At 44.8% G+C, this 15,684-nt stretch overlaps 1 protein-coding gene across 1 annotated transcript in view; it reads right to left on the reverse strand.

Annotated features, from left to right (window-relative positions):
• LOC138301693 (pancreatic triacylglycerol lipase-like) overlaps nt 1–15,684 on the reverse strand; it is a 496,425-nt gene that overhangs the window by 335,825 nt on the left and 144,916 nt on the right. Inside the window, exon 4 of the mRNA XM_069242210.1 lies at nt 14,845–14,979. Coding sequence (XP_069098311.1) covers nt 14,845–14,979 — 135 coding nt within the window. The remainder of the gene's footprint in view (nt 1–14,844; nt 14,980–15,684) is intronic.

Consider the following 15,684-nt stretch of genomic DNA (forward strand, 5'->3'; position numbering starts at 1 on the left):
GGTGTGGGGTGGTGTATGTGGTGATGAGTGTGGTGAGTGTAGTGGTGTGTGGTGTTTTGTGTGTGGATGTTGTGTGGGTGATGGTGTTGTGTGCCTCTGTGTGATGGGGTTGTCAATTGCTGTGCTGTCTCTCTGGCCTTCTCTCAGAATTTCTGGTCGTAGGGGTTTGTGGGTGATGTGGGTGTGTATTTTATATTGTGTTGGGTGTGTGGGAGTGGTGTGTGTATGTGTATCAGGTGTGTGTAATTCGAATTGTCCAATGTGGCGGTGTTTTGTGGAAGTGTGTGTATTTTGAGCGCTGGGGTGTATACCGCCAATGGAATACCACAGTTGAAAGACCGCCGCGTGGATTCGTGGGTCGTAATAGCATGGGCGTGTTTCTGTTGGCGTGGAGGTGGAGGATTTGTTTCCGCATGTTTATCGCTGAACTTTGGTGTGGCGGACTTGTGTGGGTGTCTGAATTTCGGCGGCTTCCGTGATGTGTGTCATAATAGCTGTGGCGGTCTACCGCGGCGGTGTATTGGCGGTCTTCTGCACGACGGTATGCGCCTTATACTGCCAATGTTGTAATGACCCCCAATAAACACGTTACATCACAAATGGTTGAGTTACAGACAGGCCAGGCCAGTAACACCAAGCTAGGACTTTTCACTTTGTCAATACTCCCCAAGTGTGAAACATACAAGCCAATAAATACAGGGACAGGACTACAGACGTGTATTTCCATCTGCAGACTAATCCACTACCCTGCTCAGGGCCTACGATGACTAAGCAAGCTTACTGACTTCAGTTAGCCCATGTTCTAGCAACCTGTATTGTGATGTGAACTACTATGAAACACTACACATCTATGTGGCTTCTGAAGGCATGAATGGAGCAACACATCCACACTCTGTGAGAATGAATTATTGCATGCAGTCCATACAGGCAACTGCCAGAGTACAAACTTCAACATTACACAAGTAATAATCAAGGAGCTGGCATGGTGGGTACAGAAAGTGTTGTCCATGTGTGGACATGTAGCCTACCAAATGCAGAATCATGCCACTTCAGGGGGTGGGGTTCTGTGTTATGTACTTGTACCACAGAACACTCCTTTGGAATTGGTGTCTATCCTACAGAGATGACATCCAATAAACAAAGGCATGCACTGCACAGTTTCTGCTATGTGACCTAGTTACTGAGACACATATCATGGCCTCCCAGGAATCATCACACCGTCTGCACTGTGGGACTGTCATTTATGCAATACGCCTGTATAGGACAAATACGACCTGTGTGAAGGTGACAACAGAGCTGTGGGAGAAAGCTGTCATGAGTCTGAGACACAAATTGACAATGATGCTAAATGCACATTTGGACTAGATTAATAATTTACCTCTGAACCCATTCCTAATGTAGTCCTAGGAATGGGGTATTCAGGGCAGGTTTTTGCCACCAGAGCCTCATATTGGCCACATGACAGAATCTGCTGGGGTACAGGGAGTGAGCACAGTGCCACAGCTGCATAGCCACAGTGATTCTATCACAGCCTTAACTAGGTCCCATATTGGGATATACATTTGACAGGCCCTGGTCTCTGCAGACTGAGCTGAAAGAACCTCTGCATGACACTTTATTCCCATCACTTCCATGCATGACAGTAAATCTTGTAGCCAACAGCAATTTGTCATGTGGCGTGTGTGGCAACCTGAAGGGTAGAGTGACTCATGATATGCATTTCTCAACAGTTTAGCAAGAGCAGATGTGGTTTGAAAGATCTGTGACACTATACACATTGCTCACATGACTCTCAACTGACTCATACAAAATGCATACACAGCTCATGCTGTCATGCACATACATGTTGTCTGACATTTAGAACCCTTATGAGGAAAGAGAAATCAATGGATGGCAGTAATGTCTTCTTACCTACTTATGTGCATCCAATACAAGGAGGATCTAGGACCCCAAAAACCTCACACAACCCAATGTGACTGAACTTAACATATGGCACTTGCCTACCTGCACATTGTCCATCCCATTTATGCCACATAGACTGCAGCAACAGGCATATAAGTAGTCTAACTGCCACACATGGGTACATTATAGCCTGTGAGGGAAAGGAAGGTGAAGTACAGGGAAAAGTGTGCACATGAGGTACTTACCTGCTCCTCTGGTGAGCCAGAGAGATGATCATACAGGGGTAGTACCTCAGTCACCAGCCTCTCCAGCTCCTCTGGTGAGAAGGCAAGCTCCCTATCACCTGCTGGACATGGCATGATTGCTCCCAGAGGCGACACACAGCAGCTCAGGTCATGGAGGTGTTGCTGACAGCAATGTCATGAGTCAAGTGAGTAAATGTGCAGATCATAGCAGTCATGTCCGCCACATATAGGGTCATCACTGCAGGCGGACACAGCAACCACCACTGGTAGGAACGTTAGCCTATGGCTGTGTCTGCCGTGGTTGCAACTGCCCACCACCATGACGACTTCTGTCAGTAATTGTGGGCGGTTCCTAATGTCCATTGGAGTAGGTCGGGCAGCCGCCATTAAGGTGTCCTGAAATGCTGTATTTTGCTTTATAAACTGTATCACACCTGCAAAAAAGGATTTTTGACCTCACAAGCAAGCTTATCCTTCCTTGCCATTTAGGTCCAACTACTCAAACACCATTTTAGTATGTTGCAGGACACAGATGGCATTTAACAGTGGAGCACAGTTGTCCACCGCCGAGAGTCATTTTGGCGGTAGGAATAGCCAGTCACATTTCGAGTTGCAGATGTGTTGCACATATTTGATTTTTGTCCATATACATGTTTGGGACACATGTGGAAAACCATAAGGGTCACATCTGACCCTTGTATTATTTTCAGCTGTGACGTGTACTGGTCCATTTAGAAATGCGTTTTCACATGATATCATTGACATACATCATGTATGTTGCGTGGACACACTGACTAATGTTACAAATCATGTCTTGTCCTACATAGGTACCCAGGGAGAGGGAGGATGTGACAACCTCCTGTCTAACATCCACTGTGAGACCTTCAGACCATGGAGCAATGCCACATAATAACATATTACCTACTCGATAGGCAAATAATAGTGGACATATGTCGTCAGTTGGAGACAGATCTGATGCCAGCTATTAGTTATCCAACAAGCATACCACCCATTGTACAAGTCATGTCAGTATTGCACTTCCTAGCCGCAGGGTCCTTTCAACATACAGTGGCTCTAACTGCTGGTATGTCACAACCTATGCTCAGTCTGGTGTTGAAGGATGTCCTCTCTGCAAAGTTGAACTCCCTGAACAGCTATGTCAGGTTTCCCTGAAATGAGGATTTAGCCCATGTGAAGGCTGATTTTTATGGTTTTGCACGCATCCCACAACTGATGGGGGCTATTGATGGCACATGTGTTGGCTTGGTCTCACCGCAGGCCAATGAACAAGTATATCGCAACAGAAAGAACTTCTATTCCATCAGCGTGCAAATTGTCTGTTTGGCAGATCTCTACATTTCAGATGTCTATGACGTTATCCGGGTTCAGCCCATGATTCCTTCATAATGCAGGACAGCACCATACACCAGCTGATGTCACAACGGTACCCAAAGAGGGCCTGGCTGGTTGGTAAGTCACATCTGCCCTGTTTGTGTGTGTGCAATGTCTGGCGCTACAGTCATGAAGTGAGTGGCTCATTGTTGCACAATATGTCCCATTACTTAACAGGAGACTCTGCATATCCAAATTGTCCTTGGCTGTTGATGCCACTAAGTGATCCAACTTCGTCAGGGGAAGTACACTTTAAAGAGGCCAATGGAAGAACAAGGTAGGTAGTGGAGTGGTCTTTTTGGCTCCTGAAGGCCAGATTTAATTATCTTGACTGGACTGGTGGAGCCCTCCTCTACTCACCCAGAAAAGTATATCAGATCACTGTGGCATGCTGCATGCTCCACAACATTGCCCTGTGGAGGCATATCCCATACATCCCAGAGGAGGGGAAGCCTGCAGTGCCACCGGGTGAGAACCCTGAATTGCCAAGTGAGGACGACAGTGGTGAAGAGGAAGGAGCTTAAATAATTAGCCTTTGACATAACACCCCTTGATGATGTTGCTTTGTTTGTGTCAGTTTCTTTGCAATGTAATTACATTTCCAGTAGATTGCTATGTGATTTGCGTAATAGGTATATTTCAAGGCTATACTCTGTGCTTTGTCTTTCTACAGGTACTTTCACCATGACATCCTCATGTTGGCATCTCAGAGTTGTTGCATTGGCAGGTATCTGATGCTGTTCTGACATACAAAGTGGACATGAATTGTTCCAGGTAATGAAGGTCACTGATTTGGGGTGTATGAGACCTGTGCCAAGGCAGCTTGCAGAGAGTTTGGGTGGAAGGTCAGAAGTGTACATTGGACTTGTTTTGTGTGATGTGTTGGACTGATTGCATCATGTGAGTCATCATGTGGGCGTGAAATATGGAGTCATCAATTGAGAGCAAGTCATTCACTCTTCACATTGGCTAAACACTATTCTTGTATGACCTGTATTTAGCTTTAGATGTGTTTCATCATTGCAGGCCACAGTGCCTGTACCACTACACTGACCTATGTTTGTGTCATACCACCAGATGCATGGTCATTAGATTTTATGGGCCTGTGATAAGGGCCTGTAGTACTGCCATCTGTCTGAATCTTGGATAATGTGATGTTGGATTACTTTGGGTGGTATGTGATAAGGCTCAAGCTGCTGACATCATCCACTTTAATGTTTGCATGTTCTACAGGACAATGTCTGACAAATCCCTCCCTTCCATTGTCTGGGTGGCTGTATCCTGGAATATGTACTTTGACTCAGTATGAGTCACACATTCTTATGTCACAAAGGTCCAAACATATGGACAGCATATGTGCTGTACACTTGAACAAAATGTTTGGTGTGACCAGACATTTGTACTGATATGTTTGTGTGAAATGGTTGTAAACCTAAGCAGGACAATGTGTACCTGTAGCACATCCTTCCTTGCACAAGTAAGTGATGTCTTCATCATATGGTTCACATGGTCTTACAGCTCTACTTGGCAACATGTTGGAATTAAGGAAGCAGATAATGAGTTTGTGATGGGTGAATTTATTACAGTGCTGATGTAGTAAATACATTTTTGACAGAAAATATGAAAAATAATAAAGTGAAGGTGTCAGCCTGGGTGAATGAATTCATTGGAGTAGAGGACACACAACTGGAATTCCAAAGTCCAGGATACTCCTCCCATTGGAACTGGTAAATAGTTCAGGATTCGTCAACAGAGTGAATGTGTGGCACACAAAGGAGTTCCTTTAGGAAGAGGTCACTTGCTGGCAGTGGGGGTATCTTGCCATCCGTACCTCCTGGATTCTTCGCCAGACGTCACCAATTGTGTGGAGGGGGAATCTGCTGCTACAGTGGCAGGGTGTGTCTGGGGCTTGTTCCTCTGGCAAGGCCTTCCTTCCAGTGGCTGGCACCGATGAAGTAGGGCCTTGTGTTGATGCACCAAAGGAAAGGGTAGAGTGGTGTTGTAGAGCCATGCTCAGGGTGGTGTTAATGTCCCTCATCACCCCTGTTAGGGAGGCCATGTTGGTATTGTGAGACTCCAACTGTTCATGCATATCCCTGTGGATGCCCCTCTGTAACTGCTTTATTTCCTCGCATTCGGTCAAGACCTGGCCCATCATGCCTTGGGACTCCTGATAGACCCCAAGATGTGGCTGATGGTGTCCTGGCCAGGAGCAGCCCCAATGGCCTCACCTCGCTGCCCGCCCCACACCATCCCTCCCACACTTCCTATCCCCACAGCCCTGTGCCCTTTCCACAGGACGTCCTCTGCCACTGGGTCCTGGACACTCATTGTTGGAAGTGTTGAGCTGCAACTCAGGATCCAGAACTAGGGGGCATGAGATGGTAGCCACTGTGCTCGGAACACAGGTCTGGGGAAGAATGGTTGCCTGTAATGTTGAGGCAAATGGACTGGGAGGTGTTGATGTGGCCACAGTGAGACTCACTATTAGTGTCTGGCCAGGTTGCCCAGATGGGCCATGTTAGAAATGGGGTTTCTGGTTGGCTAGGGTATGCACCTAAGCCAGGCAGAACCCACCCACTCTAGTCAGGGCAAGGGAGTTACACGTCCAAGATAACCCCTGCTCACCCCCTTGGTAGCTTGGCACGAGCAGTCAGGCATAACCAGGAGACAATGTGTAAAGTGTTTGCACAACACACACAACACACGTGACACACTATCCCCACCACAAAGTAAACACAACACCAAGTTATATAAAAATATACTGTATTGTACACAACGCAAATATTAGACCAAATACAACATATCAGTAATATCCTGCTACCTTAGCAGTTGTCAGAACGTTACACATTAGTTACTCTGCAGAACCAAAAGTATTCACATATAATACACAGGTTACTTAGTATTCTGCAACATATGCAGTAGTCAGGAATCACTTTACTACACAAATGCACTTGTCATAGAAATATCATTAACGCCCATATTAGGAACATTCTAAAACTTATGGCAAGTCAGGAAAACATATTAGCATGTCATGCTCATAGAAGGAATATCAGCACATATATAAAACATCATAAACCAAACAGTTCAGCATAAAAAATTCATAAAGTCCATATTAGGAACATTATGAATCATATGTCCTTCAAAAGTACCAGCTTTGTGATGTAAAGGCACTCCTAGTGCCACGTGGAACAAAAGAGGGCCCCTGGCGCTCTGTGCACTCCCTCGGGGGCCACTTTGATGACGTGGGGGAGGAGAGGGGAGCAACACGCACCCCCTCCGATGTTGTAATGGGCCCCTCCTGGGACCCGTGATCTCGGTGCCCCCGTAGATAGGTCTCAACTTGTATGCACCTTGGGAATGGCAGCAGTGACAGGAATGATGGTCTGCTGATCTTAGCATACACCCATGTCTGTGATAGCCTTCATACTGAGAAGTTAACAATTGTACATATGCTGCACTACATAAGTAGGGGTGTACCAAACGTAAACTAGCAAACTATTTCGTCACTTTAAATGTATAATGGAAGCAGTCAGGGGTCTCTTGCACAACATCATGCAGATACATAATTTGTGACCATGCATTCACAAAGTTCAGGGACCCCATGATGACCCATGAACTTATGAAAATTGCTTGGCTATAAAGTGACACAGATGGCAAATGCATCAGCTCTGTACCAGCAATTGTGGCCAAGGCAAATTAAAACACACAGGAACAATGAACATAGGGTCAGATATTCTCTTTTTTTTAATTGTGTAGCATTTGCTTCATGTTTTTACGCTACAGCTGTGGAAAGTAGCACCAAACATTTAGATATTATCCAATGTGCATTAATTTGCCATCCATGATTAATGTTAATGCTGCACAAAGCAAGTCAAAGTATCAGCCTAGGATATTACCAGAGGTTAGGAAGAACTTTGTACTTATGGCCATGAATACAGTTCAGACATGTAGTCAAAATAATTGGGGACTACATCCATTCCTTGCTTTAGCTTGTGAAATAAATCTCATTCCTGGTCTACTTACAGGCCATGAATAAAACATATGTTTGAGCCGCATTACCATCATCTATTGATGTCAAAGCAGCACTAATTTACAAGATCAAGTTATGTTTTGTAAGTTTGTGCAGCTTTTGCATCAACAAATGACAGCAATGTGTAGCAAATATTGTATAGATCAGGGCCACTGTATATTTAACTTGCATTCCACATGTCCACAAACATTTCATGCAGCATGTAAACACATCTGCTACTGTCACTACAGAGCAGTTAAATGTGCACATTAGTCTGATTTGTACTCACCAACAGGGCCACCAATCACAACACCCAGGTGGTCCAGCAGGTCTTGCTCTCTGGCCACAAGGTCAGCCCAGCGATGTTTGATTTGGTGGTCGTTGCACTGGGTGTTGAATATTCTCTTCAGAAGGAACAGCACCTTGGACCACCTGAGCCTCCTCTTCTCGGTGTGATACCCCTATATCACCCTGCCACCAGCCTCTAACATTGGGGGTAGGAAGTGGCACACCAGCCAAATGAAAGCCTCCAGCTCCTCTTCACCCATTCTCCCCAGACGTGGCCTTCCCAACATGACAAAAATTATAGGGATAGGAAAGGGAAAATAGGAAAATACAGGGAAAGAAGCTAGGAAAATGAAATCTAATGAACCCACAAACAGCCCAACAATACCCCAACTAACAATACCCACTACACACTCCCAACAGTACAAAGACCAAATTAGACACCAAAAATGACAAAAACACACTTACACTGATTTACTGAGACAATTACAAAAACAACAGATGACAATTGGAATGGCACACAGGAGACAAAAGCACAATTTGGCCAGACACAACTCTCAACACAGCCACACAGTCTAGAAGAATCACAGACAAAGTGAAAGTGAAAGTACACCCACTGTACCATTTCTGTAAACAGGATATCCTATTGCATCACTTCATACCTCAAATGCGGTGCGTTTTTATTATGTCGCGTGAAACGTTTGTGACGCTTACGGGCTTTGCGTCAATATTTTTCGATGCATATGCTTAAAAATTACCCCGCATTCAAAGATCAATATATTTTTCATGGATAACCAATTTCACGGGGTGCAGTGTTGGAATTATCGCTAGGGACCAATGGATGTATAATGGCTGTGAGCGTCATTTTTCAACGCATATGTGGCATTTTTTTATGCATATGCATCTTTTTAGATGCGTTTGCGTCAAAATATCTGTCTTTAACTGTGTTTGTGTAATTTTTATCATTGTTAACGTACATGAAGGCTGTAACTATACACAGTTAGGCTGTTAGGGCCTGCTGTGTGTGTGTTACAGTGCTTAGGCACATGTGGCAGACCACACTACTGCGGACCATAATACTCATGTTGTTGTGCCGGATTAGCACTCTTAGCTGACGCAACAGCAACCCAAACATTTGGAATAAAAATTGGTATTCCCTAGTTTGAGCAGGTGGTGAGTCAATAGAGGATAGCAAGGCTACGCAACTTAGTACATTCACTCATGGCCTGTGTGTTTATGTCTGTGAATTGGCTATTTCATTTGTTGTTGTGCCTCTGTGTGAACGTCACAAGACGTGTTTGCATAATGTGCTTGTATGCATGTGTTGTAAATGTGGATAACCATCAGATGCCATTTATTGAGGTACATCAGTCAGGATATGTGTTTGTCATACCCGTAGCGTCTTATGCTGTGTGAACTTCCCTGACTTTGGGGACAAAACATCTCCCATGACAAACTATGCACAGGATAGATAGAGGACGATTGATAATGGCAATGTTACAAGGGTAAGCCATCACATGTACTGGAATGTTGGATACCACTTCCTAGTCACTTGTTTGTATACTACCAAAAGTCAGGCATTTGATCATGCGAGGTAGGTACAGTGTGTGTGACAGAGTCCCAACGCCAATCCAAAAAAGCTATGGTACACCACAGTCTTATAAATGACCTATGTTTCTCCTGTGGCAGTGGAGGACGAGCAGACGATGCTGCATGTGTTCACATATTTCCACTGGTTCATCGCACAAAGGTGTCCAGTTCAAGTGTGTTGACATGTGTACCCTGTGTCAGCATTGGCCTCCATGTTGTCACAGTTACGTGCAGGTCTAGTCATGAGTCTGTGGATCTATTCCATGCATTAACAGAGTATCCTTCAAAGCAGATTTGACCTAAAGCCAAAGATAAATTGACGACACACATGGGGATAGTCCAGCTATGGCACTGCAGAACTTTCATAAGGCTGACAACAGGGCAACCTTGGTGTGCTCACAAACTTTATTGATCAGTAATAGGAAACAGGCAGGTTTCATCCCAATATTTGCACACAGGGTGGCCTCTAAAATTGCAACAGGGAACATCAGTGCCTCTGTGCTGATTAATCTCACAGCTAATCACCACGCAAGCCCCATCAATAGGCTGGGGCCGATGTGAATCTGTGTGTGGACCGTCAGGGCACAAACATGTTTTGTCCTTTCATACACATTTGCAAACCTTGTTTGTTGTGCTGGAGGCACCGTACCAAATCCATGCATACAGCCATAGTACACTGTCACTGTTTGGCACTCATGAATACATGAAACCCAGACAAGGATGGGGGCTGGATTATGCAATTTGAATACATGTCCCAGACCATAATACAACAAGTAAACTGATAAAACTATACTATACATTTGAGGATTCATCGTAGACCTACCAGACACAATACCCCAGGAGGAAAGAGAGGGCATGGAAAGCAACTATGAGACAAATGTAGCCACAGGGAACCTCTATGGTAACGCAAAGACAGGAACCAGTCAGGCTAACAGGATGCAGGGTCTGTCAGAAACAAAAATTAACAAGGCAAATACACAGTGAGCAGACTCTGACTGGGAAAAGCTGGAACAACACTGTGGGAACTAAAAACTGTACTTGTGCTGTGGGCTGCAACGTTACACAATCCCCAAAGGGCTGTGTTACACAAGTGATTTATATGGCTATGCACAACAAGGATACTCAGAAAATGGCAACTTCTAAGCAGTTCCAGGCAGCAGCAATAGCAGTGTAGGTTCAAATGGCTGGTCTGCATGGAAGTGCTCACAGGTGTGTGCAGCTTCAGTCTCTCACAAGTCCTGTAGTTGAAAATCAAGTTCAAAGTGCCAACAGTACCTTTCACATGGGAAGCAATGAACAGGTGATTACAGGCCCTACCGACTACCAGGCAGTGCATTATCGGACCTGAAGTCCATGCAGACTGATGAACTATGACCATGGCATGCCATACTGAAGAGGGAAGCACACAGGCATCAGAATGGGAGTCTGAGTTGTGTAGATGAAGGTTATCAGGGTACAGATAGTCCATTTACAGGCCCCCCTAGAGAAGGGTGGGGAGAGACTGAAAACATGTCAGTGGCAGGACTTATTATCTGGGATGGACTGCGCAGGGCATGTCTTGTGAGAAATGTTTGTCATACCTGGGGCACTCGAGCCATCCATTTTCAGCTTAGATGGACTTCTTGTCACACATGCTCCTTGCAAAGATAGCTGATGTCACACTTACTGCTGTCAGGGGTCTGGTCATACATTCCTGTTACCAATGCAATAGCACATCCACTGACTCATGTATGAAACACTTTTTTACCTTATGATTGATGGTGTCTTAGTTATGTGTCATGTGCTGCAATGGCCCATGTTGGCAACATGGATGTGTCTCATAGCTGTGGTCCTCTGATTTTGCCCTTCACATGAGAAATAGACAGGACATATGTCATTTACACTGTGTGTGATGTTGGCTGTACATTCATACCCATCAAATGTGATGTGGCATTTTCAGTATCCTAATCTGTATTTCTGCAATGCTCCATGAGGCTAAACTCTGATTATGATTCCTAGGGGTCATGTGAGGCATAAATAATTACCCAGACCATGATTGAGTGATGAAGGTAGGTGTTTAATGACATATGGTAAGAAAGTGGTGATGGTGACTAGAGTTAAAAGAAGTTTTGTACAATGTGTTGTCTCCTACGCAATCCTGCTGTAGTGTTTGGATGGTCCCCCTCATGTTGACGAACAGCATCCTCCTCTTCCTCGTCTTCAGGCATTTGTGGGTCTGGTTCATAGAGGAGAATGCTCCTCCTTACACAAATGTTGTGCAGGATGGCACAGGTCAAAATGATCTTGCAGACCATTTCAGGTGAATATAAGAGGCTGCCTCCGGTGATGTCGAGGCACCGAAATCTGGACTTCAGGATGCCAAAAGTCCTCTCAACTATGGTGCGTGTCCTCCTATGTGCCTCATTATAGGCACGCTCTGCTGCTGTGCTTGGGTTGACAAATGGGGTCATGATCCATGGCTGGATCCCATAACCCTGATCAGCTGAAAGAGAAAATGAGGGTCAATATTTGCACCTTGATTATCACTTTGCATGGCACTTGTTCTCTTGTGTCGTCTGTGACTCATCTGTGTTTGTGTTAATGTGTGGGTTCCTAGGCTTCTAGGATGTTCTATCATCATTAGGTTGTTTATTTATCTAAACTGGTGTTTGGATGATTGACCGGATATCAGCGGTATATTTGTAAACTTTCAGATCATTGTGTATCTCATATGTAGTATGTCATGTGAAAGAAGTGCCCATGTGCCTTCACTGGAGGTGACATGATACTTCCACACACAGAATCGATTCCACTGTGGTGGTAACACGGTTGCACTATGTGGCCTAAACATCCCTTCCAATTCAACATATGTAATAGCAGGTGAAAAACAACAGTGAGGCCATTTGATTTGGCTAGGTGACAGTGTACAACACATCTCCATAAGTTTGCAGCACTGAAGTGTTGACAATTGACAATGCACAAATATCCCATGTGTGACCCGTTCTATGCAAACCTATTTTTGTGCCCTCACCGAGTTGGCTCATGTGCAAACCTGTACCTACCCTACCGAACCTGCTCCAGGTAAGCTGGCTAACTTGGTTTTGGGGGTGAAGGTTTAAGTGTCAGAAGGTCCACATGACTGTAAATCTGTTGTGTATATATGTAATTGTCTCAATCCGTATGTGTAGCCATGTGCACTTTGCAATATTGTCATATCAATATGTTTTCTTAGCACAGTCCACTTCCTTATTGGTAGCGGGCAATGTCACCCCAGGAGTGATGTGAGATGTTGGTACTGGCTCAATGATTCCATGTCACCTTCATTAGAGTCATCATCATCACGCTATGTGTCTCATGGTGTTTGACCTGCAGCGAAATACATTACACACCCCTTACACAGTACGTATTGCTTGGAAGGGTGTGTGATTGAGTGTTATTGATGTGATATTGTAAGATTCATCTTCCAAGTTGAAATTGGTCCCTTGTGGCTCTGGAGTGGCATCTGTTGTTATTTGCATCTGTCATTTGTCCATAGGTGTTTATCCCATTGGGTCAGGATATCAAACATGACAAGCAGTGTAACAACCTCAGTGTCTTCCTGACCACGTGTCAATGTAGTGATGTATGTGTTGTGTGTCCTACAGGGTTTCTGTGCAGTGTGTATATAAATAGCTTTCTGTACTTACCAACAAGTAGGTCATTTCCATATCGTCCATCCTGGAAGTGTTGATTGATGGTGCAGTGACGGAAGATAAATGAATCATGTACATTCCCAGGATTCTTTGCCACGATCTTGGTGATCAATCCCCAGTGATCCACAATGGCTTGCACATCGATCGAGTATGTGTGCTTCCTGTTGCGGTATAGATGCTCGGTTGCAGCAGGTGTCACAATCCGTAAATGTGTGCAGTCAATGGCACCAAACACGTGTGGGAAACCGTTGATTTGGTAGAAGCCCTGTTTGGTCTCCTGCTGCTTAAGCTGTGTGTTGGGTAAGCTGATGTGGCGGTGTGTGAGTCTGATGATGGCATCCAGTACCTTGGGAAGGAAGGCAGAGAATGAAGACTGTGAGATCCCGGCAACCAGGGCACCAGTGGTTTGAAAAGAGCCACTTGCCAACATGTGGAGGACAGCTAGCAGCTTGGTCTCTGGTGGAATGATGTGGGGTGTCTGCAAGCTGGGTACCAACTGTGGCTCAATGTGGCGCAGCAGCTGCTCTGTAGCTTGCCAGTTTAGTCTGTACCTCTGGATGATGTCATGTTCCCGGAGGCCCTGAAGGGTTGTCCTGGTCCGGAATATCCTCTCCTGCCTTTGGGGTCCCTGCTGGTGTTGTGGAAGCTGCTGCAGTTGGTCCTGTGCTCTGCGTCTTCATGCATCCTGAATGAATAGCACCTCCATGTCTTCATTTTGGAGCTCTGATGTTGCTTATGTGTGTTAAGTACTGGTGTGTTTGCCCCATTTTAACGCCTGCCCTGACCCAGGCGTAACTTTTTGACACAAATCGAGATATGTGCCAACTTTTTCGACTCTGCCTCCCAGCTGTGCAGAATTTTTGTGCGGCTGGATAAATATGGCGCACGGGTGTTTAAGTCATTTTTTGGACAGGAGCACCTACCTTGCATTTCATTAACGCAAGGCGGTTTCACGCATCCAAAAAATGGCACACACTGAGATATTTTGACATTAGCGGGGTCTAGAGTCAAAGTATAAATATGGTGTTAGGTTTGCACCAAATTTACGTTAAAAAAATGACGCAAATCCAGCACAAGCAGAGTATAAATATGCCCCTTAGGCCCATATTTATACTTTTTTAGCACCACATTTGCGTCAATTTTTGACGCGAAAGTAGTGCAAACTTACAAAATACAATTGTATTTTGTAAGTTTGCGCCGATTTTGCGTCAATAAAAGACGCAAACACGGTGCTAAAAAAGTATAAATGTGGGCCTTATTGCTTAAGAATATTGTACCGAGTGCAATATCTGCAATCATCATTAGCTTAGCCTTTTCTGAAAACGCACTCACTTTGTCCCTAAATTCAATATACAGTATTTGTATAAAAACCTTTAATTCCTCCTACATGGGGTTACTATTTTTAGAAAGTATGTTCTTTTTACCATTTATAGTTATTACGGATAAGAAGTCATATACTGAACAAAATCTGCCTACACAAAATGTGTTGGGAGCATTGTGTGCTGATATTACAAACCTTCAACAGATTCTGGCGGTTGTTTCTACAACTTGAAAATGGGAGGGCGCAGCAGGATTTATGCTAATCTGTGTGGAAACGCAAAGCACATATCAGTTTCATTGGGTCTGTGAAACAAGTTCTGTATGTCGCATAATGTTTCAATTTCATTGGTGTTTATTTGACGCCTGCTGGGAGCAATAAAGTTAATAAAGGAGTCAGATGAAATGCATGTTAGAGATCATTGCTTACCGACAGAATGTTTATGAAGTATGCAATTTCCGCTCCAACTACACGGATGTTGTTTGAGGCCTGAGAATACAGAGTTCGGGATCCACCCTGCCAGTCCACACAGATGCAGTTGACATTTTCCACTTGGAGCATCCGCTGTCATAAAAGAAATGTGGAGGAGTCATAAACCAGCAAGGTTTGTTTGTATGTTCTAGTGCTACATACACAAAATAGGGTTCATAATAGCAGTTATTGCATTTAGGTAGTACCTTGCCCTAGTATATGTACTGCCTCCGTCAACTGTGTTGACCAGTCACTCAGGGGGACTGTTGATCTGTCAGCCTTATGGTGGACTTCCCCATAACATTTTGCCTCACAGTCTACATTTTTGCTGAACTTATTTTTGTTGGCCTTAGGACTCTTCATTTTACCACTGCTAACCAGTGCTTAAGTGCTTGTGCTCACTTCCCTCACACATGGTTGCATTGGCTTATACCCAATTGGAATATTTAATTTACTTATATGTCCCCTATAGAGTGGCATACAATTAACCCTGCTAAGAAGGAGAACCGCTGTGCCACTGGAAGGACAGCCACTCTACTGGACTGCTGCCCTGAAGGACTGTTGCCCTACTGGATTGCTGCCCGGTTGGTTCTGCTGATCTGCTTCCTGGGGACAAGGACTGGATGTTCAACTGTCCCAGGACCACCAGAGTGACTCACAAGGGCTAGTTTACTGACCTCATGTTCAACGCCACAGGGACACCAAAGGCCTCCTCCATCTTGAACCCTCACCTGGGCCCAGCCTGAGAGAGTCCTGATCATTCAAGTGGTGCCACTCCAGTCCTGAAACCTTTCAAGT

The sequence above is a fragment of the Pleurodeles waltl genome, chromosome 6, assembly GCF_031143425.1.
Source record: "Pleurodeles waltl isolate 20211129_DDA chromosome 6, aPleWal1.hap1.20221129, whole genome shotgun sequence".
NCBI lineage: Eukaryota > Metazoa > Chordata > Amphibia > Caudata > Salamandridae > Pleurodeles > Pleurodeles waltl.